The 26,885-nt window shown below is 45.4% G+C and overlaps 2 protein-coding genes across 7 annotated transcripts in view; one reads left to right on the top strand and one right to left on the bottom strand.

Moving 5' to 3' along the window:
- rapgef3 (Rap guanine nucleotide exchange factor (GEF) 3) overlaps window positions 1-5,259 on the top strand; it is a 48,425-nt gene extending 43,166 nt beyond the window's left edge. For 5 of the 6 annotated variants that reach the window (XM_046365855.1, XM_046365857.1, XM_046365858.1 and 2 more), the window contains 11 exons: window positions 237-374; window positions 698-795; window positions 992-1,117; window positions 2,090-2,271; window positions 2,556-2,646; window positions 2,777-2,827; window positions 3,052-3,139; window positions 3,261-3,325; window positions 3,447-3,501; window positions 3,595-3,666; window positions 3,800-5,259. In XM_046365855.1, the coding sequence (XP_046221811.1) occupies window positions 237-374; window positions 698-795; window positions 992-1,117; window positions 2,090-2,271; window positions 2,556-2,646; window positions 2,777-2,827; window positions 3,052-3,139; window positions 3,261-3,325; window positions 3,447-3,501; window positions 3,595-3,666; window positions 3,800-3,918 (1,085 nt within the window). In that variant the 3' untranslated portion in view covers window positions 3,919-5,259. The remainder of the gene's footprint in view (window positions 1-236; window positions 375-697; window positions 796-991; window positions 1,118-2,089; window positions 2,272-2,555; window positions 2,647-2,776; window positions 2,828-3,051; window positions 3,140-3,260; window positions 3,326-3,446; window positions 3,502-3,594; window positions 3,667-3,799) is intronic. The other variant, XM_046365859.1, reaches the window with a different exon arrangement.
- A 29-nt stretch (window positions 5,260-5,288) lies between these two features.
- The window catches only part of LOC124045981 (integrin alpha-5-like), a 53,710-nt gene continuing 32,113 nt past the window's right edge, over window positions 5,289-26,885 (bottom strand). Inside the window, exons 14-30 of the mRNA XM_046365854.1 lie at window positions 26,575-26,620; window positions 26,326-26,439; window positions 24,752-24,807; window positions 24,129-24,286; window positions 23,801-23,938; window positions 20,649-20,716; window positions 18,230-18,380; window positions 17,687-17,779; window positions 16,376-16,455; window positions 16,087-16,167; window positions 15,824-15,929; window positions 13,313-13,471; window positions 12,223-12,330; window positions 10,021-10,134; window positions 9,016-9,117; window positions 8,705-8,827; window positions 5,289-8,439 (exon numbers count right to left, since the gene is read on the bottom strand). Of these exons, the coding sequence (XP_046221810.1) occupies window positions 8,356-8,439; window positions 8,705-8,827; window positions 9,016-9,117; window positions 10,021-10,134; window positions 12,223-12,330; window positions 13,313-13,471; window positions 15,824-15,929; window positions 16,087-16,167; window positions 16,376-16,455; window positions 17,687-17,779; window positions 18,230-18,380; window positions 20,649-20,716; window positions 23,801-23,938; window positions 24,129-24,286; window positions 24,752-24,807; window positions 26,326-26,439; window positions 26,575-26,620 (1,781 nt within the window). The 3' untranslated portion in view covers window positions 5,289-8,355. The remainder of the gene's footprint in view (window positions 8,440-8,704; window positions 8,828-9,015; window positions 9,118-10,020; window positions 10,135-12,222; window positions 12,331-13,312; window positions 13,472-15,823; window positions 15,930-16,086; window positions 16,168-16,375; window positions 16,456-17,686; window positions 17,780-18,229; window positions 18,381-20,648; window positions 20,717-23,800; window positions 23,939-24,128; window positions 24,287-24,751; window positions 24,808-26,325; window positions 26,440-26,574; window positions 26,621-26,885) is intronic.

Below are 26,885 nucleotides of genomic sequence, written 5' to 3'. Positions count from 1 at the left end.
GAGGATTTCACCAGGCAGGCTAAAACTCCATCCCACCAAAACAGGCTGAAATTTCAGGTGGTCTTTTAAAATAGCTTACACTAAAAGTGCATTATCATCATTTTCACAATTTACAGTATTATTCCAACCTCATAGTGTGGAAATATATATAAAACACAGGACAATCCCATTTTTTGACTGCACTGGGCCTTTAATTCTTAACTTCCTTTCCCGTGTCTCTGTGTTTTCTCTCCTAGTATTGTATGAGATCTTCCGGCCAGACCATACGTCAATCACTCTGATGCTGCCGGTGAACACCTCTGTTCAGGAAATGATGTCATCGCTGGTAAATCCAGGAGGAGACCACGTCCTGGTCAAAATGAACTCCATGGGAGGTGCGTGGCTATTCTTTCTTTTTCCATGTCATCTGGAAGCAATATGAAGCCCTTTTCTAAGATACAGCTGTACAGGACATTCATTTTTTTTCCCTTTCAGTTTGTACACTTGGTACAATACTCCCTCCTTCAGGCAAGAGCAGCTATATTCATAACTTTACAATTTGGTATAGGTGCATGTTAATGTCTTGTGACATGTCATTTGAGATGATGGTAAGTTTCATTGAGAGAGTGTGTAACTGTCAGTGAGTGTTGATGTTAAAGTCGGGATGTGTGTCTCTGAGGTATTGTGTGTTAAAGGGCTTGTCTTTGCCGTATCATAGACAGGGCTCAGCTGAAGCTGGACGCCACAGCAGTCTACACCTCCCTGGGGCTGAATGAGAGACTGTTCCTCTGCACTGCCACCCAGGTGGAACAACTGGTGAGTCCTAACCTCACCTACAATCTACGCCTACTCTATAGTTTCTCATGGGTGCTGAGATGACCATATATAACTTATCTATAACTTAAGGACTACATCGCATGGTGAATCAGAGAAAAACATCCCAGACCGTTCATAGATATTTGTGTGATTTCATGGCATTATTTATGGTGTTTGTTCTCTGGCATCTTGACAGATGCCCCTGAAGGAGCAGCAGGGCCCTGATCAGAGCACCATTGACACTTTGGAGCAGATGTGTTCCAAGGACATCGCCAGCCAGCTCACCGACTACGACTGGGAACTGTTTACCGCCATGCATGAGGTAAGGAAGGAAATGAGGTGAGCCCATGCCAGAGCTTTGCCAGTGTTATGGAGTGGAAGTTATGGATTTGGCACCAGCAGGATAAGAGTTCAAAGAGGAGAAACTGTGACGTATGCTTGCAATAGGCGCTTGAGTGGGATCATTTGCTACCCAGCTTTAAATACCGAGTATCACCAGTATGCCCCATTTCCCTGAAAAAAGGGCTTAGTTAATAAGAATGAGGTAGAAAAGTTTGAAAATGTATGCAGTCACTACTACTGTCAGTCGCTCTGGATAACAGCATCTGCTAAATGATTCGGATGTACAGGTCTATTAAGGGTATGACATCTATCTCACATGTGGGTATGCACCGTGGTGGGGAGCTGGTTTGACAAGGCCTGGTGACTCAGATGTGAGCTGTCTCAGTCTGTCTCAGAACAACAATAGCCCTGATTATACTCTAACGTGCATCATTCGTCCTGATCTTGTCTTGATCTTGTCTGTTTACACTTGTAAGATCTGATCACAATCGGTGAACAAAATGTATTTGAATCGTCTACACTTGTCTGAAAAAGTGGGCACAGGACACATTTTAGCATCAGGTATAAACAGGCCTAAAGGATTCGCTATCTGTCACTCGGGCATGTGTCTGAGGCATCCTCTCTCTGGTAACTGTTACTGCAGCATCATATCAGTCATCAGGTCGACTCCTCACCTGACACACTACTACCCTGTATTAGCCACGTGTTCATCTGACACACACACCTCTTTTTATGCAAGTTTATTTAATCAGGTTGTCCCACTGAGGTCAAAATACTTCTTTGACAAGGAAATCAAGTTCAAGTCAAGTTCAAATGTTATGCCAAATTGAAGGTTTAGTCCATTGGATGGTTGCTTGATATACCTGTATTTGGGTACATACAAATACTTTGGATCTGTGTTTAATGTGCCACTGTACATACGGAGGGTAAATGAATGTGTCTCTCCCACCAGGTGGAACTATTGTACTATATATTTGGGCGACATAAATTCCAAGGCGCAACCACAGCTAACCTGGAGCGTTTTGTGCATCGCTTCAACGAGGTGCAGTACTGGGTGGTGACGGAGGTGTGTCTGTGTGCTGACCTGATGAAGAGAGCCATGCTGCTGAAGAAGTTCATCAAGATGGCCGCCATGTGAGTCTCACTTAAATTAAGACACAGTTTACCTTGTGACTTGCAGATTAATGACTATGTTATCTTTGCGGTACATATCCCTACAGATCAGTATACTATATTGGTGATTTTGTACAATTAACACTCTATATACAAAAAATATTCAACATACCAGCAGAAATCATGTTTTCATATCCAGATAAAATATTGGTAATGTCTGTAGACACTGTTGCTCTAATAACCATTTTGGTAATGCATATGTTTAGTCTTCCCACAGCTGTTACTGGCTGTGTTTCCTGTTTCAGGTTGAAGGAGCAGAAAAACCTCAATTCATTCTTTGCTGTGATGTTTGGTCTAAGCAACAGTGCTGTACAGAGACTTTACAAGACCTGGGAGGTGAGGCCTGCTGGGGACAATGACCTACATTTTTAGGATCACTTATAATAACAATGTATTTTATTTATAACATATGTGAAATGGATATCAGAGGAGTAACAGTTGTTGTTGTTGTTGTTGTTGTTGAAAGAGAGTGCCGAGTAAGACGAAAAGGGTCTATTGTGCCTACGAGAGGTTAATGGTGAGTGAGTTAATGTGTACAAGCTTCATAACAAAGTGTTCTATTAAATGTCATAGATAACAACAGGTGACATCACAGGCCACTTGTCAATCCCTCCCCCTCATTTCCACTGTGTGTATGAATCATGTTTTCCTTCCTTTGTAATATGTGCGTTGTTTATGGCCTATATTTCCTTTATAACTAGAGCTAATGGAGAAGTGTGTGTATTTCTCTTCATGTGTCAGGATCCATCACGTAATCACAGAGCCTACAGACTGGCTGTGGCAAAGCTCAGTCCTCCCTACATCCCCTTCATGCCCCTGCTACTAAAAGGTAGTAGTAATACGTTGTTAGAAACCTCTTGTGGTAGATGTAGCATTCAATACCTGAGTAAAGTCTACATGGCCCTACACTGAGCCAGTATGTTGTTCTGTTTCACCATCGGTTCCTCTAGACATGACATTCATCCACGAGGGAAATAAGAACTACACTGAAAAACTGGTCAATTTTGAGAAAATGGTGAGTTTGTCGAGCCTAAATATCAAATTCTTACATCGGCCCTTACCCAAGTTATGTCTTCTCTTTTTTTGTCTTGTAAACTATTGGCTAAATAAGCCGCCTTGTCTTTTCACTGTTTCAGCGCATGATTGCCAAGACAGTGAAGATCGTTCGAGGGTGCCGAAGCACGCCTTACGGTAAGACGACAAAATGAAAAGGTTGTAGGAAAGAATGGAATAAGGACAATGTTGGGGCATGGTGTTCACACTCAACGGCTCTTTGTCCCGCAGTGCCTTCCTCGCCTCAGAAGGGGCTCGCAGACAGAATGTTTCTGGAGGCGCCTTCCATTCGGGTGTCCACGTGTAAGCTATGCCACATAGCTATGCCTCATTGCTTAACTCATTTTCCACTCAGAGCTTCAGATGAGATTAAGTAAATGTAGCTCTTCTGTGTTTAGGTGTTAAGAAACAATCTCCCTCTTTGTCGCTTGTCCAGATTCCGAGCAGTCCCTCCCTCTCCGGAGTCCCAGCAACATCCGCCACTATGTTCAGAACTTTGAAGTGATCGACAACCAGCGCAAACTGACACAACTGTCCAGGGGAATGGAGCGCTGAGTGCTGAACCAGACCAGTGTATAAGTACTGTATCTACATATCTCTGTGTATAAAGACTGTCTATAAGACAGCCTGTGAATAAGAGGTTGGCATGGGGAATACACACACCTCCATGGTCATACTAATCCACATGCAAGCTCTTCTATAGACTTGTGTGCATGTCCGGTGTCAAGAATGGAGGACTGTGGATGTTTCTGGGCTGTTCAGTATCACACAGAGCGCAGTCAAGAGAAGCAGCTGTTTGGACTGCTAATCAAGTGACTAGGACCTGAGGAGGGATCCAACTGGCAGTATCTAGTGACCCCTAGTGCCTTACCAGAGATGCTGCTGGTCCTGTGACTCCTGTTTCTGATACCACTACACTCCGGAAGAAGAAGTGCATATTTTTGGCATTAGTCATTATTTATACGATCATATGTATAGCAGACTATTTGTATGATAATCTTAATGGTTTCACAAGTGCCATATACGGGTTGGGGCAAACGAGACGGTGTTGGCTGAGATTGTTGACAACATGTAAACTATATTTAGTCTCCAATGTTTTTTGAAAACAAATGCATTTGCACAATGAGCACTTCTCTCAAATACATCGTTACAGTTGTTGGTTAGCTAGCTAGCGATTTTTTTGTTTGTTGCTATATTAGCATAGATGTGACATCAGTCAAAACACCTCAAAACAAGACGTGGTATCAAGAACAAGATAAAAACTAGTTGAAACGAGCCACCTACGATTCCCCACTGGCAGCTTCTTGTCATTGTTGCTAGCTATCTGGCCATCCTGAATCACAACACAGACTTCTGCCCCATTGATGCGAGTGCGTCGTTTTCATGACGTTGTTAGCTAACGCCTTGATCACACCGATAGTGTTTTGCACAAAATAGGACGCAGCAGCATAATCTGGATGTGTGCAACAAAGTTCAACATTCATCTTCTGCTACCATTTCTGTCAAGCCGTGTACGCATAGTTTGGCGCTACGTTCGATAAATCCAACGTATGTACCACACAGAACGCACTGCAACTGCAACTGCAACGCAATGCTGCAAGGCAAACGCAGCGTTCCATTTGAAATAAATGTACTTTCGGTGTACCGAATAGCCTGACAATGTTGGCGTGATCGAGGTGTAACCCGTCTGTCTACATAAGCACATACAGCAGAGCAGATATATGCTATAGCATGCAGTTATGGAGTGTTTGTTTGGACCTTTTTCCACTTTGTAATACAACTGTACAATAAATAGTTTAGCAATCAGCTATGTTGCCAGAACGCATACACAAACGTGTAAAACATTTCATACCATGTACGTTTATTTTTTTTCTAAATAAATTATTTTCCAAATTATGTGTATTCAATCAAAGCATGAGTTTGTAAAAAAAAATGTATTTTTTTTTATTGGAAATGCAAACCATAAAATAAGATACAAATGATCACTGAAAGACTAACACCCCCCCAATATGAGGAGAGTCAATTTCACAACAAGCAATTATTTTTTATTGGATCTAAAAACATTCTCCTTGTCAGAAATATATTTACAACTTTTGGTAAAAAGGAGAAAAATGATTGAAAAGGGGCTCGGATAAACCCAGTGTAGTCTCCTGCTTTAACCACAGAGGATTATGTTTAAAACATCCTCAACATATAAATAACCCTAGGTTGAAATGTTCAGTCTGGACACTAACGTCATACAAATACTGTTCAAAACAATTTTATATGTGTAAAATGAATCCACTGAGAGGCATTATTAGCAGTCTTTGCACCACGAGTCTGGATAAAGCTCTCTCATGAAAAGCCTAATCGCAGAATGAAATCCCCAATATCATCCAGGGAGCATAGCAGATCAAAACAGATGTGTAACACTATGGCTGTGTTTAGATAGCTGATACAATTGAACTGCACATACATTATCACACAAGTAACATATGCCAACTCAAGTTCAACTCAGAGGTTTGATGGAGGTCGTTATATATATATATATATATATATATATATTTTTTTTTTTTACCACTGATATCTAAAATATCGATACTAAAGATTGGCTAGTTATAATGGTGGAGCAAAATGTAAGTGGTCAAAAATGGGAAAGACCTAGAGAGAAAAAATGTGACCATAACGCTCCGACCACGAGGAGAGTTTATGTATGGTTGATATCTCACACTCATCACCAGATGGTAGATACAACGGGTTTAGCGCAACTCCTCCGGAACAAAACCAAAGAAAATAACAAAAACTGCAACAACAAAAAAGGAAAACGATATTAACCAGAGTAAATAATATTGCACGTACAAACAAGATGATTTTGGTTCCCAATGCCCAGTTGCTATTCCTTTACAAGAGGCACAAACTGATTTTACAGTACAGACATGTATGTACATGCTCTCTATTGCATTAAATTAATAGCTACTCTGGTCCTAGCTGTCCTGAACAGCAGTCTCATCCTATCCTGAGCACAAATTGTAGTGGCGCGATGATCAGCATTACTGCTGGACAAGTCTACCCTTCTCTAGTGATGCAAGGGAGGAAGGAGCGGACTTGGCAATGGGAAAGATCTCTCTGATTGACACTAAAAACATACAGATAGGAGCATGCACACATGAAGTCACACGCAGTCCAACACACACACAGACACACAGACACAGACACAGACACAGACACACACACACACACACACACACACACACACACACACACACACACACACACACACACACACACACACACACACACACACACACACACACACACACACACACACACACACACACACACACACACACACACACACACACACACACACACACACACACACACCTCTCTCATGCACAGACTATTTATTTACATAAAAACATGACAAATAAATGAACCCCACATATTTTCAGTCCCTGGGTGAAGCTGCAGCATTGTGTTGGGAGTGCATTTGGTACTCATAGTCAGTTCTCTTTATCCATAAGGGCATCAAATAAAATAAAATAAATCAACCAAAGTGAAGATGCTCGCAGCACACTAAGATCGAGGCCAAATGTGTAGGGACTGGACATTTGGCTGTTTCCCTGACACTCACATGGAATGAGCCCTGACCTGCTAGCAACCCACTCAGAATGTACTGCAACTTCCCTGATCTCTGTTGGCAACACACACGATAGGTATATATTGACTTTCAAGACATCATTACACACCAAGGCTGAGGATATACCTGGATGGCCTTTGCTTCAACCCAATTTCCATACTGCCTCTTGCAGCACAGGCAAAGTCTGGAAACCTTGCTTACAAATCACCAGCCAGAGTTCTGGCAAAGCACCACACTGTTTCAAGCTGTTAGCGAGATCTATCTCACAGGCCCATGGTGGTGGATCCAGTCAAGTCCCAGACGACTTTGAGGCAATGCTTTCATTTTGTCACAACGAACATGGATCAACACGAGGTGATCGGTAAGAGTTCATGTCAAACTCGTGGGAAGATCAGTCGGTCAGTATCCTGTCTGTTTTTGCCATCTTGTTAGTCATCAGTAGATTTCCTTTGTGAGCAAAACAACTGAACCAAGCACTGCATGTCCACCACTCAGAAGCGGGCAGAAGCCATGTCGGTAGGTTTAGATAAAACAGAGGAGCCTGACAAACATTACTGGAGCACCTGGGCTGCACTTACATCTTACATAAAACATTAACAGACGAGACTGTAAAAAATCTTTGGTAGAAATGTTCATAGGTAAAAAAGTCAAAGTGTAGAGAGTTTGGCAATATGATACAGACACAATCATCTGTCTCTGGGTAGAAACCCTGATCATGCAGTTTCCAGGTCTTTGGTGGGGGAAGTATCAGCTGTGATTCTTTAATGCTACGAAAAGGAAGAGAGAGGTATTCACTCCCCTCGACACCAGAAGAAAGATGTGGCCATCCCGTTTGAAGCACTGAGCACATTTGTACTTTTTAGCACCAAAATGAAGGCAATTAAAAAGACTTAAACATTATTATCTTTCACAAGGATCCAAGATAATTAAAAGCTATTTTAAAAGATGTGGAGGGAGAAACCAAGCGTCTTCCTCCATCCTGGGCTTATCAAGGGCTCCCATTCTCCATCTTCTGTAGTCACTAGTCTTGGACTTCAACTCAAATAGGATCAGTAAGTCTCAGGCCTGTTTGTCTGACTGTGACACTGAAGCTCATCTTGGTGATCGACCCCAACCCCGACGACGACAAACAAAACAACACATATTAAATTAAAAACATTCATTTGGTTTGGAGTTCTTAGGGTTGTCTTCCTCTAGTGCAGTACAGTGGAGTTCCAGTGGTCTTTTCTCCTCCTCTTCCTCACTCTTCAACTGCAGTCTGATCCTCTCTGGACATTTAAATGAACCACGTTTCTCTGTTGCAATCATGTGGGTATGTAGGTTTCTTTGGTTCTTTGACAACAAAGTAGCTTGTTTTAATCCTTCTGTGGTGTTTAGGCCTCAGACGTAGCATGGGGCTTGAGTTGGGCCTTCTCCATAGCCGTGCCGTAGGGTAGCGACCTCTTGAAGAAGCCAAGCTGGGAGGGAGAAAGAAAAAAAGAGAAAAAGTTTGAACTGAATATAATATTTATAACATCGTCTCAAATCTTCATATGTCAATTAGGTTCTCGTCTCTCCAGACAGCCTTACATTTAGGCCTGGAGAAGGCTGAGCTAAGAGCAAGATGGAGTTTGGCCTGAGACTAATAAGTCTTAGTTAAAAAGGCAAATCCGGGACGTTCTGAAGAGATGGAAACCGCCCCCTCTGCCTGATGTTAACATCAGCACCATCCTGACCACTCACTTTGTACAGGACGTAAATCACCAGTGCCAGCAGAAGAAGTCCAGCTAGTATGGCCAAGATGATGATCCACATTGGCACAGAGTACTGGCTGTCCGGCTTGTTCCACACCACCGGGGTCACCACCTGAGGAGGGGGCAGAGAATTAGTCATGACCACCACTTATACTATAATAGCCTCGATTCCAGGCTTCCTAAAGTTTCCCAACAGCGGAGTGATCTACAAAACTTTGACATACTGTATGGTAATGCATGACTAACAAAACAGTAACATAGAGAGGTTTGGTAACATGGGTGTATTGCACATAGACCTACCTTTTTAGATCCACTTGGTAGTTCCTTGGGTAAGATGGCATAGGGCATCTTGATCACACTGAATCTTGCCAGGCACTCAAGCACATACCCTTTGTATGCTCTCTGAGGATAGAAGCCAAACAACAGGAACTGGATCAGATTGGATATTCATTGTGATTCTGCAAATAATTAGTGTAGGAGTACTAGGAAATTGCAGCTTGTATATGTGTTAGCGAGGCTAGTGTGGACTGGTAATGGGTGCACTTTCTCTTGTATGCAGTAGGTGGCGGTCGTGTGCTGCCCAGAGATGCAACTCTATTTCCAGACCGGCTGTCTCTCACAAAACCCCTCTGACATTCCAATCCTATGAGAAGCCACGACCACCAGCTAATGAATTTTCAATGCACTCACACATAGGCTTTGTGTGTAAGGTCTCTCACAACTGCTTCTGTGGACATATACCATCCAGCTCTAACTAGAACACTATAACACTACAGACACACACACACACACATACGACTATTGAAATTAGATTTGAATTATACACTCTGTTAGCTACAACTTTCCCTTCATTTGGGCCAACTATTTGAGACAGTACATACTGGCAGAGTTTAGCTCTGAGCTAGCATTAATACTGACATCTAGTCAATACAATCACATGTGTGAGTCTGACTGGACATTCCTCTTTCACAGTCTTGAATTTGAGGTTTTGAGTGTTGATGTTTTCTTTGTAAGATGCTTAAGGGAATCATTCTGCTTATACTCAGCCAAACCTTGACATGAGAAAATACACAGACGACAACGTGAACGGAGACAGTCCGTCTCATGCAATCAGTGCCAATGTCATCTGGCAGAAACATGCATCTACATGTGCAGTGGGTTTGAGAGGAGGCCAGTAGTTCTGTCGGGTTGGTTTTAATCTCTGCATCTGAACCTGACCAAGATCCACTCTTCAATCGCAATTTTAAAAAGGTATGTAGGGGAGCAATTGTATGCAGAATGGTTGGTTTCATCTCCAGTCCCTACCTCGATGAAGGTCTCAGCCCAGATGCGTGAGCGCACTTTGAGGATGGCGCTGGTCCCCTTCTCCAGAAGACCAACGTCACACTGCAGCGTCCAGCATTCTACATTAGAGCAGGACTAGAGGGAGAGAGGGAGGGAGGAAGAGAGAGAGAGAGAGAAGGAGGGAGTAGAAGAGAGAGTGGGTTAAGGCTTAACAAATTACATAAAATATGCCATCATTTGAGATATGCCATGCAATAACTGCTGTCCTCAGCAAGGAAAACTAAACAGCTACAAAACAAACTTAATTTGACATTCGGTCAGGCTTAACTTAACAGTAATTACTGTAAGTGCGTGAATTAAAACCTGACGTGAAGGTCAGTAGACAGGGGGGGGGTGGGTGGGAAGAGCAGTAAGGGCAATGTTAACTCTGCAGGCCAAATAAATAGAACAAAGAGGTCAATGTTATGATCCAATGCAGGGCTGCTTCCAATTAGAAAGATTGAGTGAATGTCATGAGACTGTAAAAATCCAGCATGCAGTCGACACTCAACATTATTGCCCAACCACCAGCTCCCTTTTCACAAGACTGTTAGAATACACAATCTTAATTAAATCCTCATAATGGTAGCTGGGCGCTTTGCATTGTAAACCTCCACAAACTGACTTTTAATGCTGGCGTGTTAGACAGACCACCCCGGCCGGATTGGGCGGTTTTGGTGGGCTTCCTGCGGGAGCGAATTAGTTTGCCTATTAAGCCAAGAGCCAAGGAGGGCAAACGAACGCAGGAGGAGAGGGTGTAGTACACAACCCAGTACCTACCCTACTGCCTGTAACCTCCCTCAGGGCCTTACAGGTAAGACAGGCTTAATTAACGGCATTACAGTTACAGACAGGCAGACAGGAAGACGGGCAGACAGACAGACAGACAGACAATTGTTTCCAAAATATTACACTTGATTAAAACTGGAGGCTAACTGAGGCTGGGGGAGGCTAAGGGATTCTGGTAGGCCTGGGGAAATGGTCCATTTGGATATGGTAGAGCGCCAGATCCTCCCTAGTGGGGTGGCCGAGGTCAGGGGCAGTAGCTGGGAGGGAAGCTTCTGTTCCCACAATGAGTAGAACAGCAGTGACTGGCTATATAATAGACCTGCAGTGTGTGTGTGTTGAAGTGTACAATGGCAGCTACTGTGTGACATGAATGTTAACAATAATTCAATCTACATTTTCCTAGATTGTTCTAAAAGCCATTTAGAGACAAAGCTCACAGTGCTACTTCATTTACAGGTTTTCTAGGACAAGGCCAGACATAGCCAGGGGTCTCTCTCATTTACCAGTCCCCTACTACAACCAGATTCAATCAAGGGCCTATACAACGGCATTATGTACAGCTCTGACCACTAACACACTTTCTCTTGAAACTTATTTTTTTTAACAGAGACGTCTGTTCTTAGTTCCAACTCAGCATAGAAACTGAAGTGCTAAGAGTGAAACAAAGAATGGTGGCCTTTATAGAAACGTGTCATCGAGCAGGCTTGATAAACGAGGGGCGGTTAAGAGCGACAGGCGGGGGGGACAAAGACCTCTTTCACCACTCTGGGTAGTGACAGACCAAATAGGGGGAGAACAGAGGGAGAGCTACCTGTTCCTGGTGCTGGTTGGATCAATAGGGCCAGTGTGTGCCAGGGGCAGTGGTACTCACACTAACAACACCACGGAGTGGAAAATTAGAGGGCAGTCTGTGAACTAACCAGCGCATCATACCCCTGGTCCCACAGATCCCCCTATTTCCATGTCCCTACTGCCCCAGCTCCACCCTCCCAGTCTCCCTGCAGCCCTTTAATGTTAATCACCACAGCGGGACCACCACCACCCCACGCCCTCTGACCCCTTCCTCTCAATTACCTTATAACCTCATTAGTCAATCCCAGGAGGCTTTCCAAGAGCAGGGCCAGAGCCACTGTCCCAGATCAATACATGCCATGGCTTCAGGCAACTCAGAGGAGCAGAGAGGCAGAGGTTCAACCCTCCAGCTCAGCTCTATTCCAAAGGAAAGTCTCTAGTCACTTCCATCCACTTGTCCTGTTTTGAACTATTTGAACTATTTGACGACATGAAATACCACCAGAGGCAACAACAAGCTCTACTCATCACACAAAAAGCCAGTTGCATTAATAGCACACTGTTCCAATAACTCTCGCCATCTGTCCTTGCTATGGGCCTCACCAGGTTAGTGTGCTCAGCCAACTGGTCTCTGTGGACGTCTCTCCTCTCGATGTGGTGATCCTGGCCGGGCACAAGTAGGGGAGGCTGCTCTGTGGACGACTGCTGGAGCTGAGGAGACCGAGGGAAAGAACATACACCACCCATTAGGACAGAGACCTCACCCATGAGACGAGCAGACCACCCATTAGGTCAATACATTACAGACAGAAAGCTCACACATGGGAGTGAAGTTAGTGACCCATCATTATCCTTGTTATTAATCTAGTGAATGTGAGGTCTCATTCACATGGTTTCTCATAGAAACACACTGTAGTGCGCAAAGAAAATCAGATCACAGCTAAATGGGAAACCTCTCCGGCCTCAGCATCTGGCCATTTAGAAGTTTGAAGCGGAAACAAGCGACTACCCAAGAGTCATCGGTTCCCATGTAAAACCTGAGGCTTAAGCCCTGCAGAAGGGGACCTAATGTTAGAAGTTGAGGGAGTGTATCAGTACAGAAGAGGTTCGTCAAGCTGTGCTGTGCTGAGGGAAGTGCTGAGAGATCAAAGTGTTAGTGGGGATGGTGTCCTGGGTGGGGCTGGTTAGGGCTGGCTGGGCAGGGAGGGTGGAGGTGGGTGTAGAGACTGTTAATCACACACTGAATTAGAACCTGTGGGACATCTTCACAGTGCCCGTCTCTCTGAAGTGTTCTAGCCTCACACAGATGTCTGTCAGCCTCATGTGACCCTGAGAAGTGTGTGTGTGTGTGTGTGTGTGTGTGTGTGTGTGTGTGTGTGTGTGTGTGTGTGTGTGTGTGTGTGTGTGTGTGTGCGTGTGCGTGTGCGTGTGCGTGTGCGTGTGCGTGTGCGTGTGCGTGTGTGTGTGTGTGTGTGTGTGTGTGTGTGTGTGTGTGTGTGTGTGTGTGTGTGTGTGTGCGTGTGTCTATGTTGACCGAGCGAGACACCGAGCGAGACAATGAGTTCAAGACTTGCCGTACTCTTGCAAATGTGTAAACAACTTTTTGCAAACAAGTGTTAACATAAACATTAAAACATGAAAATAACTTTCCTCCGTCATACATCAAAATACATTCCAATGATTGATTGCTCACCTTGAGCTGCATGTAGTTGATGGAGTGGTTGGTGGTGCAGTTAAGGGGTCCCTCAGTAGAGATCTCCAGAGGGTAGAGGAGACCCTGGCCCTGAACACTGAGAGGACAACTGAGCTGAAGCACTGTGTGGCTAATACCACTGGGGCCTTTGTTCACCAGCTGGCAGACAGGGGAAAGAACGAGAGAGAAATGGAGAGAGACGGAAGGAAAGACGGAAAAGGAGAGCAATTAGTTAAAATAATATTACAAGCATATAAACCCCCCCCCCCCCCCCCCCCAGCTAGTCTTTGCTAAATATTAACCCGACCCAGACTGACCCAGACTTCTAGGAAATGGCATGTTGGTGTGATGTCATCTAAACTTGAGCACTGTTTTTCTGTGAACTGTGAAAGGTGGTCCGGTGTGATGTCTATCACGGGAGACTAGGTTGCCCTTACAAATTGAGTTAGACCTGTAATGATGTGAAGCTCAAAACAAATCCCTGTGCTTCCTGGAATGTGTCTCTTCTCTTTCTTCTTTCTCCTTTGACTTGTCTGCAGCCCCAGGAAGTAGTTTCTGGTCTGCTTTTACACAAAGGTTAGTGTCTGGTCTGGTCTTCTTCTACACAAAGGTTAGTGTCTGGTCTGGTCTTCATCTACACAAAGGTTAGTGTCTGGTCTGGTCTTCTTCTACACAAAGGTTAGTGTCTGGTCTGGTCTGCTTCTACACAAAGGTTAGTGTCTGGTCTGGTCTTCTTCTACACAAAGGTTAGTGTCTGGTCTGGTCTTCTTCTACACAAAGGTTAGTGTCTGGTCTGGTCTGCTTCTACACAAAGGTTAGTGTCTGGTCTGGTCTGCTTCTACACAAAGGTTAGTGTCTGGTCTGGTCTGCTTCTACACAAAGGTTAGTGTCTGGTCTGGTCTGCTTCTACACAAAGGTTAGTGTCTGGTCTGGTCTGCTTCTACACAAAGGTTAGTGTCTGGTCTGGTCTGCTTCTACACAAAGGTTAGTGTCTGGTCTGGTCTGCTTCTACACAAACGTTAGTGTCTGGTCTGGTCTTCTTCTACACAAAGGTTAGTGTCTGGTCTGGTCTGCTTCTACACAAAGGTTAGTGTCTGGTCTGGTCTGCTTCTACACAAAGGTTAGTGTCTGGTCTGGTCTGCTTCTACACAAAGGTTAGTGTCTGGTCTGGTCTGCTTCTACACAAAGGTTAGTGTCTGGTCTGGTCTGCTTCTACACAAAGGTTAGTGTCTGGTCTGGTCTGCTTCTACACAAAGGTTAGTGTCTGGTCTGGTCTGCTTCTACACAAAGGTTAGTGTCTGGTCTGGTCTGCTTCTACACAAAGGTTAGTGTCTGGTCTGGTCTGCTTCTACACAAAGGTTAGTGTCTGGTCTGGTCTGCTTCTACACAAAGGTTAGTGTCTGGTCTGGTCTGCTTCTACACAAAGGTTAGTGTCTGGTCTGGTCTGCTTCTACACAAAGGTTAGTGTCTGGTCTGGTCTGCTTCTACACAAAGGTTAGTGTCTGGTCTGGTCTGCTTCTACACAAAGGTTAGTGTCTGGTCTGGTCTGCTTCTACACAAAGGTTAGTGTCTGGTCTGGTCTGCTTCTACACAAAGGTTAGTGTCTGGTCTGGTCTGCTTCTACACAAAGGTTAGTGTCTGGTCTGGTCTGCTTCTACACAAAGGTTAGTGTCTGGTCTGGTCTGCTTCTACAGAAAAAGGTTAGTGTCTGGTCTGGTCTGCTTCTACAGAAAAAGGTTAGTGTCTGGTCTGGTCTGCTTCTACAGAAAAAGGTTAGTGTCTGTGAAGTACTGCCTGCTGCTACAGACCTGCTTAAGGCCAGAGTCTGCTGTATAGAACTCTCTGCCATACTACATCCTGATGAGTCTGCTGTATAGAACTCTCTGCCATACTACATCCTGATGAGTCTGCTGTATAGAACTCTCTGCCATACTACATCCTGATGAGTCTGCTGTATAGAACTCTCTGCCATACTACATCCTGATGAGTCTGCTGTATAGAACTCTCTGCCATACTACATCCTGATGAGTCTGCTGTATAGAACTATCTGCCATACTACATCCTGATGAGTCTGCTGTATAGAACTCTCTGCCATACTACATCCTGATGAGTCTGCTGTATAGAACTCTCTGCCATACTACATCCTGATGAGTCTGCTGTATAGAACTATCTGCCATACTACATCCTGATGAGTCTGCTGTATAGAACTATCTGCCATACTACAACCTGATGAGTCTGCTGTATAGAACTCTCTGCCATACTACATCCTGATGAGTCTGCTGTATAGAACTCTCTGCCATACTACATCCTGATGAGTCTGCTGTATAGAACTCTCTGCCCAGCCAGCTAGCAGCTATCCTCCTGGAGGGCCTCTGGCTCCTTTCATAGAAACATGTCCACTCACGGTTTGGCTGCATTCACCTTTGTCCATGCACTGAATGTCCCATTGGATCTTCCCAACCTAACCTTAATCCTAATCCTAATCCTAACCCCAACCCCAACCCTCCTTACCTCATAGACGTGTTGGACTGCAGGCCCGATGTCCTGCTCCACTTGGGGGCTCTTGGACACCTTCCAGTTGGGGGGAGGGAAGAAGACCTTGTCTGGCCGGGAGACTCTTCAAAAGAGAGGGAAAGGAAAGCATGAGACTGTGTGTGGGGAGAAAAATAAAACAACTTTTATGGAGTTGCAAAGGGTTTCTGCTCTGATGGGGGAAATCTAACACAGAGATTCCTCCCACCCCTGGACTTCTCTCTGACTTCCTCTGGACTCACCCTTGTAAAATAACATTGGCCTGGACAACCACCTCCAACCTGTAGGGAACCACCTCGCTGTGGGAATTATTCTCATTTTTACTGTGGAGGGAAAGCGAGAGAGGAAGAGAGGGTGATGAATCAGTGACAACACACCTCTGCAGCTATATGGTGATATTGGAGTACTGCGGTATGTTGGATGCTCTGTGTCCTACGAGTTTAGCCTTGAATTAATTTTGTCAGTCACACATAACACGTGTCCAGTTATAGACCCGGCTCAAACGTATGAGGCGATGGAACGGAGTCATACCTGCGGATCTGCAGCTCAAACTGAACCGTCTTGCGCGTGTCCTTCAGTCGCGGCACAGTGAAGCGCAGACCTGCCCACAGCTGCAGACGAGGAGAAGCAATGTGATCAGGGACAATGCAACCAACATATCTAAAAGATAACCTTGTAAGGGCATTAGGAAACGTGTGCACTATTTCTGATACTATTTTGACACACAGTACAGCGACGGTGAGTAGACTCTCTGTTATACAATCATAACAGCATAGCGGGGGCCAGAGTCCCCGAAAGGACAACAGTCCTCTCCTCTCTTTCGCTCTCCTCCCAACTGTTCTGTTGTCTTCAGGGGTCAATCGGTAAGCCAGTCGGTACTCCCTGTCTGCCTGGCTGGCAAATACACAGCTGTAATACACCTGGGCCTGCAGGTCCAGACAGTCTGGGACTTCCTGCTTACAGTGTTCTGTTTTGCTGCCCTTTATTTCAACTGGGATTTCATGTCCCTTTTGTTTTCCAGCGAGTTTAGAGCTTTTGCTGTTTAACTGTGTAGTGTGAGTGTGTATGGAACTGCAGATGTGCACTGTAAAAACAATAACAACACTGCTCATAAACATTCTATGCCATTATGAATTATAACTAACGCTAAAGTTTTTACATTTTTGTTTACACTTTGAATACAACCATTCTATCAGAAAAACTTCTTAACCTCTCCACCAATGTCCACTTTACAGTCTTCCTCTGCAGTCAGACACACTAGGAGGGAACCTCTGCTCGGAGCAGAGACATAGACCAGCTTCTTGCTACTCGGACAGGAACTTCCTCTCTGGACACTGCTGTGACATGAAGAGAGCCTTTCCTCTCCAGTTCAGTTCTCTACCGCTCAACCCCTGGACGACACACAATCCCTTCCTTCACACACTAGGAAACATTGATTTTGTGCTAGCCTCAATTACTTTTCTACCACTAAACAGATCTCAGAGGGCTAGACGAGCTATTCCACCAGCCATCAACACTCATCAGAACCAATGAAGAGTATTGCTTACGAGTAGGGCCAGGACCATGTGACCTAACCAGAAAAAACTGCTCGCCCCATTCATAACCAATGCTCTTCAGAAAGGTCTTGGAGTAGAACCAGGCCCAAAGTTTATTTTTATGTCATGTGACCTCATTCTCATTCTGATGGAGACCAAGATGGCCGAAACAAACGTAGATTATTTTTCACGCCAAGAGCCAGAGCTGCTCCTGTTTTCCACCCATGTGACCTAACCAGGAAATATTCCTGACCCTTCTCATGACCAATCTTCAGAAGGGCAAGCAGAACATGAATCCTTGACTTACGCTGGTGCCAGACTTCATAGGGTTGCCCAGGTCACAGCTGAGGTAGCGGGTCTGGTTCTCTGTCTCGTAGCTACAAGTTAGCTGGGTCAGGCTCTGGGGGGAGAGAGAGAGAGAGAGAGAGAGAGAGAGAGAGAGAGAGAGAGAGAGAGAGAGAGAGAGAGAGAGAGAGAGAGAGAGAGAGAGAGAGAGAGAGAGAGAGAGAGAGAGAGGGACAGAGACAGAGACAGAGACAGACATAGAGAGACAGAGACAGACATAGAGAGACAGAGAGAGACAGAGAGAGACAGAGAGAGACGGAGAGACAGAGAGCAAGGAGAAAGAGTGCTGGTTTAGAACCATATACATTCATATGTGTTTGTCATTGGTTAGAACACAACAAACAAACATTTCGTTCCATTTTGTGATTTCATAACTTCCATAACAGTCCTGTTCCTTATAGATCTATCATCACAAGTCTTATGAGCCAATAGACTGTGACTCTTATATTACTTCACATCTAATAGTAGTGTTGGGTTCAGGTGAATGTTTAGTAGTTCCTCTCACCTCGTTATTGCGGGCTATACCGCTGTAGTCCGCTTCAGGAGGCAGCACCACGTACAGCTCAGCCTCGTAGGCCCCTCCTTCACCCTCGTTCCGAGCGTTGAAAGTCAAGGTCAGTGAGTTGTCGTCACCTAGGTACGCTTCCTTCCGGTCCCTGAGGGCCCCAAAAAAACAGAAATTGATTACTAATCGGGTCAGACGTCAGGTCAAGAGGTGTCGGGTCTCCGTGTGTAAATAAGACTCGGGAGAGGTGGGAGAGGGTGCCATTATACTAGAGACAACTGTGAAGGCTGTGTGCACAGTGTCTACAGTATAAAGCAGTGTCAGATCACTAACATACTGGCATGTTCTGTTGCTATAGCCTGATATCCGTGCTTCATCTCTCTCGAAATGGGACACAGCCCAAAACACATCACTTAGATTCATGTCAGGAAATTCCACCTCCCCTACCCTCCCCTTCCCCTGCATCCCCCTCACACACAACTTTTTAAATGTAGCAACAAAGTCATACATGCGTTAGAGCACAGAATAGGAATGTAAAACACCTCCCCCTTCCACTCCCACCCTTTCTCCCTCCCCACATTTCTTCCTCCATCTCTCGCTCTCTTTCTGAACACAATGAGAGAGGAATTCCACACGAGGGCCACACAGACGCTTCTAATTAGAGCTGGACTCGTAAAACCAGGCAGAGAGAGAAAGCAACATGGACCATATTTCAAACACTGATCTTCTATTGGCCAACCAGTCAGCCAGCCTAGTCAGACTCCAACAGCCATCACGCTCTTTAAAGAAAACAAAAGGGATACATTGGAAGAACCCACCTAAAACCTCTCCTAAGGGGCATTGGTGGTACAGGTTGTGTGCTTTGGCAGGAAAACAGAAGAAATATTTTGATGGATACAATGCTGGGAATTTCATGATTGACCCCTTGCCCCAAGCTACTATTAAACAAAGCATTTAAATGACTCATCACTATAGTCTGACTGCCAGAGGCAAGTAGTTCATGCATTATGATTTTCCTCAACTGAAATCCCTAATTTCATCCTGCTTGAATGCCCTTACAGACAAATGTACAAACACCTTCTTATATATTAAGTTGCACACCCTCCCTTCCATTTTGCCCTCAGAACAGCCTCAATTCGTCGGGGCATGGACTCTACAAGGTGTCAAAAGCATTCCACAGGGATGCTGGCGCATGTTGACTCCAATGCTTGACACAGTTTTGTCAAGTTGTCCAGATGTCCTTTGGGTGGTGGACCATTCTTGATACACACGGAGAACTGTTGAGCATGAAAAACGCAGCAGAGTACCAGACCTCGTCCAAAGGCACTTAAATATTTTGCCTTGCCCGTTCACCCTCTGAATGGCACACACACACACGCACGCACGCACGCACGCACGCACGCACGCACGCACACACACACACACACACACACACACACACACACACACACACACACACACACACACACACACACACACACACACACACACACACACACACACAGACACACACACACTCCATGTCTCAAATCATCTCAAGGCTTAAAAATCCTTCTTTAACCTGTCTCCTCCAGTGTTCATCTACACTGATTGAAGTGGGTTTAATAAGTGACATCAATAAGGGATCATAACTTTCACCTGGATTCACCTGGTCAGTCTATGTCAGGGAAAGAGCAGGTGTTCATAATGTTTTGTACACTCAGGGTACCTGATAGACTTTTACAATAGAGAAATTGAATTAGCGCACAAACAAATATGAACATGAGAGGGCAGAAAGAGAGCAAGGGGGCATGTTATTTTGGAGAAAAATGCCCACAGATTTCTCAAATCGAAGTATGGAGATGCTGTGAATACTACTTCAACAGAAGCTGATAGAAGGAGGCTAGAACTGGTTGGCACACACACACACACACACACACACACACACACACACACACACACACACACACACACACACACACACACACACACACACACACACACACACACACACACACACACACACACACACACACACACACACACACACACACACACACACACACACACACACACACACACACACCTCCCTCTCCATACGTTCAAATCAAATCCCTTTCATCTCTCATGTCTCTTTCCCTGAGCTGCCTGACAACCAATCCTTGCACCTAGACCAGTGACCAGCGCTTCTTCCTGTTTCCAAAGCAGAATAGTATCTTCTGTGAGTGGAGCATTGTGGGTGTAATAACAGACTAGTCTGCTCTGCAAGCTAAACTAAACAAACGGGTGGAGCACGACACAGCTTTATTTATCCATCAGATCAGAACGACAACAAGGCCGACTCATCTGTATAGTTGGGTGAATAGTTCAACCGTTCATCATACATAGTAGATATATTCTCCTGATCTAGTGGCTTTCATGGGTGTTTGGAATAACTCACCCGTGCACCGCCAGCTTTAAGTCAGGAACACAAATGTTGTCTTCTCCACAGTCCAGCAGAATTTGGGCCTAGAGGAGGAAAGAGGAGGAGAGGAATAAGTTAAAGAGTGACAGAGCTTACACAGGATCCACAGTTCCCATTCAAATGAGGCCTACACGTCTTTCAGTTAGACTTAACATACAGAATTAGACACTTTGCTTTGGTGGTGAACATACAATGGAGTAATTGCAGCGGGATAGGACATGTTGTGCAGACCAGAATGACTAATACATTCCAGTCCGAGCCCCAACCACCCACCGCCCCCTGAGCAAAGTGTCATCACTACAGACCAAACACCTGTAATAATAACCCTGTTAAACGCTCTTATCTTCTGGGGGAGGTTAGTGACTATGACCGTGTGTGATGACACAAACAACCCTCATTCAGCCCCGTGTCTGACTTCACGTCCTTTCAGAGAGAAATGGGTCGATAAGAAGGCAGGAGAAGCCATCCGACTGTGTGTAGGGTGACAAAACCCCCTCCATCATAGAGTGTCAGACTTCCCCTTCAGGAGAGGGGACGGAGAGACCAGCAGGCAGGAGCAGCGCCACAACGCAGCCCAGAGACAGGAGGACAAGAAGGAGAAGCGGTACGCCAGGAGGGCCTCTCTGGGGAGGCCAACAGCTCTCTGTCCACGCATCCACCAGCGCCGCACACTGACGCCCACACCACGAGCGCTCTGCAGCGACACACAAGCTACCCACACGCGACGCCAACCAGCACTCCGCATGCAGGACCATACATGAACCAGGGGGAGGGAGGGGCTGAAGCTGGTACAGAGACATGGGGGGGGGGGTAATCTAGAGGGCTAGAGGCTATGGTGGAAATACTAGAAAGACATGAGCTAAGCAGTAAAGGGTGCCCAGTAACCACTGAACGTGTTTGTGTAGCAGGGAAAAGCCCAGGCTTGACGTAGGTAATAGTTGCCCGGTGCGATTCCATCACAGTGTGATGATCATGATGACGACGAAGATAATAAATAGAAGTAGATTAGAAAGAGAGCGCACTTCCTCCCCTGTCATTACAGAGCCGGGCTTTCTAATTTAAGACACCGGGGTAACCATAGTAACCACCAGCTCACTCACTCGGCCCCTTCAGCGTGTGCTGGCCTATATACAGACTCAGTCAATCAGGGTAAAAGCTATTTAGATTCCTATCCTGGCTGCCGTTGAACAACAACTGGCAGAGGGAAGCCAGATGAATAGCGTGCAGTCAGTGTATTGAGGGTACCGTGTGTAGTATACAGTTTCACTCAATAACTGTGTCAATATCAGCGAAAATAAATCACGGCCCCTGTGTGTGGAATGTATCAGGCATTCACCCATGGGAGCTTCCAGCTTCACTCTCAGAGTGGCGTTTTGTGGATCCATTTTTATTATGTTCCCATTGCTCTGGCTTCACGGCAACATGTGGGGCACATTATAGAGAAACGATTAAACTATGCAGAGAGGCTTCAGTGATCTCTCACTCTCACTCAGCAACCAGAGGGTGTGAGAACTGGGGTGAGCCAGCAGGTATATGTAACTGCCAAAATAATGGAAACACTTGAGTAAATGCGAGATACAAAGTATATTGAAAGTAGGTGTTTCCACGCCGGTGTGGTTCCTGAGTTAATTAAGCAATTAACATCCAATCATGCTTAGGGTGACATGTAAAAATGCTGGGCAGGGCATTATTTTGGTTACCTTGACTATACCCCCATAGGATGACAACACCCCTATCCACAGGGTGGATGAGTGGTCACTGAATGGTTTGATGATCATAAAACGATGTAAACCATATGCCATGGCCGTCTCAGTCACTAGATCTCAACCCAATTTAACACATATTGGTGATTCTGGAGTGGCGCCTGAAATGGCGTTTCCTCCACCATCAACAAAACACCAGATGATGTAATTTCTTGTGGAAGAATGGTGTCGCATCCCTCCAATAGAGTTCTATATAGATGTAGAATCCATGCCAAGGTGCATTGAAGCTGTTCTAACTCGTGGTGACCCAACTTCCTATTAAGACACTTTATGTTGGTGTTTCCTTTATTTTGGTAGTTACCTGTATGTAGCCTATACTGCAACAGCCAGCCCAGTACAAACGATGCCATACGGAGGAATCCATGATAAGGTATCATGTATCTGATTAAATCCAGGCTGTAGTGAGTAGACATCCCCTACATTCACACTGGGTATCAATGATTAATGAAATATGTTATTTGAAGTTCAGTTTCGGTACTACAACAACATAGCTTTATCAGGGTTCAGTATTTAGCTCTTGGTTGGAGTGTAAGTACAATACACCACATCTGATGAATCCCCAGCAGCTTTGATACGACAAGTGAACACCAATGACAGGGTTCAGTACTGCCCTGCTCCGAGAGAGAAGAGAGAATTACTGAGAGAAAGATGGGGGGGTCGAACTGCAAACTCGGCCAGGGCCTTTCCCAAAACACTCCAATCCAATCCAGCGGTTATTGTTGAGCTCACATAGGGTGCAGCACGCCACAGCTGAAGGCAGGCAGCCCACACGCTGAGTCCTGCTCACGTCTCTCGCTCCCTGCCAGGATAAAACTGGCAAATCTACACCAGATGGCACATGGCCTGTGTGCTGCGAGCAAAGGGCCCCAGAGGCCCCACCCAAAAATATCCATTAACCCTGTGTGTCGGGGTCTTACTGTGCACCTCTCGGTCAGAACACGACTCCTGTGATCCGTTACACAGCCCAGCCAGGCTGAAAGCAGCTATTCCTGGTGGGGCAGTCAAACACTCTCCAACTCCATCTCCACTGTACCATGCACACGCCTCACATTTCTCTTGTTGAAAACTGCTTTCCAGACCCTCTGGACCCCTTCCCAGCAGAGCGGTTTGGAAATCAACAAGGAGAGCAGCCTGAGTCGTTCTGAGGGGGTGGAGGACTAGTCAAGGAGAAAACATTACCATCAGCTCTGAGTGAGTGAATGGATTTCCAGCCAGGTCTTTCACTGCGTCTTGTTCATTAAAACGTGTGCAGTGCTCCACCTCAGTAGATATACAGGGCCTGTTAACGTAGAGTCAGTCTTCAGGGTTAGGAGTGCAGTGCTGGGGGGGGGCAGAGTCAGACAGGGGGGGAGGGTATTGAAGTACCTTCTGCTCGATGAGCTCGGTGGACTGGTAGTTGAGGATGGGTCTGAGGCCGTGGGAGTCGAAAGCTGCCTGAGGATCCAGACTGAAGTTGAGGGAGATGTAGATGGGGGAGAGCTTATCTCTGAACTCCTTATCATCCTGGAGTCAAATAGAGAGAAACAGGGTTCATTAGAAAGAGTGTGAGTGTGCGCGAGCGGGTGTGTGTGTGTGTGTGTGTGTGTGTGTGTGTGTGTGTGTGTGTGTGTGTGTGTGTGTGTGTGTGTGTGTGTGTGTGTGTGTGTGTGTGTGTGTGTGTGTGTGTGTGTGTGTGTGTGTGTGTGTGACTTACCCTCAGATAGATCTTGGTGTCATGACACACACGCTCTCTGTTCCGCACCCTCACACTCCTCGTGAGCACTGTCTGCTGGGAGTCTACAAACAGAGCCCTCTTCACCCCTCCCTTCTGCTTGTGCTTCAGACGGTCCAACTGCACCTCTACCTGGAAGTCTGGAACACACACACACAAAGGAACACACACACACACAGGAACACACACACACACACAGGACACAACCATGAATGTGCCATTGTTTTATACACCATCAATCAGACATTAAAACACACTTGCACACTCTCAAGCAAATAGAGAATCCAGACTATGTAGTTCGTTTACCATATGCTACAAATAGCAGAGTAGCCATATGCATAGAGGGGTAATTCGTGGAATAATTGCAGAGGTTGCGTAAGAGGAGCCTTGTGCTTTGATTGGAACTCATTAAAAGTGGATCGGGGAAGATATGGGGATTCTGGAACCCAGACTCTGCTCTTAATCTCTTTGTCACGATACAATACAGAGCAACAACAAAGTCATTCAACATACATGCAACAACTTGTTATATAAATTGATATCCGTGTGCAATTGAAAGTATGGTATTGCACGTCATCTGGGCCAGATGTGGACAGTTGGCTCACCTAGGTTGTCTGGGAGGTACTTCCCATTGGCCGAGAGGCAGAAACTCAGGTTGACACTGTTTCGAACAGAGGAGAACATAACAAAGACATGATGATGAGGGAAGCATATGCATTCATGGCAAAAAGTCAACATACACGCACAGACACCGCACTCATTCCCTCTCTTCCTCTTCTCTTTGGCTAAACTCTAACTCTTCAGTTTTCTTACTTTACAAGACAAGCGGCATAATGGGTATCACTGTATAATATGGCGCAATGGGTAATGTTGGGAAAGGCATCTGCCTGCTATAGCCAGCCAAGCTAATAACATGGTGTGTGTGTCCCAGCCCAAGCCCCATCCCCGGAGTTTATGAGGATGAAATTGAGCGTCATCTCATGTAGCCCCCACAGGCAGGACAGTCAATCCGTGTCTGTATCTATACGGGCCGGGGGCTCTTGCTCTCTTCCATGACATGAGCCACAGCTTCCAGCAACCCAAACCCCAAAAGCCCGACAACCAAACTCACACTGACGGGAAAAGAAAGAGGGAAGGAGAGAGGGAGCGAGGGAAAGGGATCAAGGGAACAAGAGAAAAAGAGGGAGCGAAACCGACTAGTGTAGACAGGACAAAGGAAGGAACATATTTGAAAGAGAATGAAAGAAGAAAGAGCATGTCTATATCTAGGATATATATCCATTATATATTGTGCTCCTGTGTCTCTAGGTTTTTTAGTGTTAGAGTGTGTGCATGCGCATGAGTCTCCATGTCATGATGTTTCCCAGCTGTGTTCCACCACCAAACAATATCTCATTCAAAAGCCACTGCCAAACCTCCTGACCCCTTCCCTCCACCCACACCTACACCCCTCCCCATCACCAGGCAACGCAGTGTAATCAAGACGTGTATACAACAGTTTCCTTTATGGATCTGGGGACTAGAGGGGGGGGGGCAGCAGACACACAAGCACAGTGTCAAGCATGTTGAGCAGCACAGCCAGAGATTAGAGGAGCCCTGTTCAGTTCTCTTTCCTCTCCCATTGGATGGGGAATACCATGCAGCACATTCAAACGGAAGAGGGAAATAGCTGCCAGCCACAATGCCCTTATTCAGCATTTTATTTTACTTTTTCTCCTTTCGAAGAAATATAATCTGTTATGAAGTTGCTGTGATAACAGGTCACCACCACCAGATAAGACTGACTGTTTCCCAAGTAAATATGTTCTCAATGGGTCTTCCTGTCTAAGTACAACTGTGTGCCAGTGTTGAGGATCTCCTTCCTGTTGGTGTTGTGCCACGTGTAAAACGCGTTCAGCAAATTAAGTCCGGCCCTTACTTATAAAGAGTTTCAGGGTACGAGTGCTGATCTAGGACCAGTTTAGCCTTTTAGATCATAATGTATAAGAGACAGCACATCGAAAGGGGGGGCCTGATCCTAGATCAGCACTCATGCTCCGAGATGCTTCACATACAGGCCCAGAATAAAGGCCCAGGAGACTAGACAAGTACTCAACAGGAGACAGGTATGCTGCAGTACTTACCAGGAGACACGTATGCTGAAATACGCACCAGGAGGCGGGTACACTGCAGAACTTACCAGGAGACAGGGATGGTGGAGTTGCCGTTGTTGACTGAACAACTCTTCTCCTCAGGGTTGATCATGGTGGGGTAGACAGTCAGGGAGGCACTGGTGTTGACGATGGGCCGGGATCTGTGGTACAATACATGGGAACAGAAGCCAGGTTAACAAACGATAGAGGCACACCTTTTGGTAAACCTCTTAACTAAACTTATATTAGACATCACTCAATAGTTTGACGGATAGGAGACTATGAGAGAGTGTTACCTGTACAGAACTGTCTTGTCAACTCCAAAAGCACCAACAATAAGATCTGTCAAGAAAATACATTTCATCAAGTTCATGGACTACAGGTAAACAACAAGACCAAAAAAGACAATTGTGATAAATAAAGTATACCAGATTAATTTAAGGACCAAACAGCTGTGCCACATAGGTGCCATATAGATTGCAAAATAGTGGGAATAGATTTCTGATGCACGGATTCCATGGCACATTGATTTTCTACCCTTATTTTACCAGGTAAGTTGACCGAGAACACAATCTTCATTTACACCAACGACCTGGGGAATAGTTAC

This window comes from Oncorhynchus gorbuscha, linkage group LG10 (genome assembly GCF_021184085.1).
Source record: "Oncorhynchus gorbuscha isolate QuinsamMale2020 ecotype Even-year linkage group LG10, OgorEven_v1.0, whole genome shotgun sequence".
NCBI classification, from domain to species: domain Eukaryota; kingdom Metazoa; phylum Chordata; class Actinopteri; order Salmoniformes; family Salmonidae; genus Oncorhynchus; species Oncorhynchus gorbuscha.
This window is presented reverse-complemented; position numbering and strand designations above follow the sequence as displayed.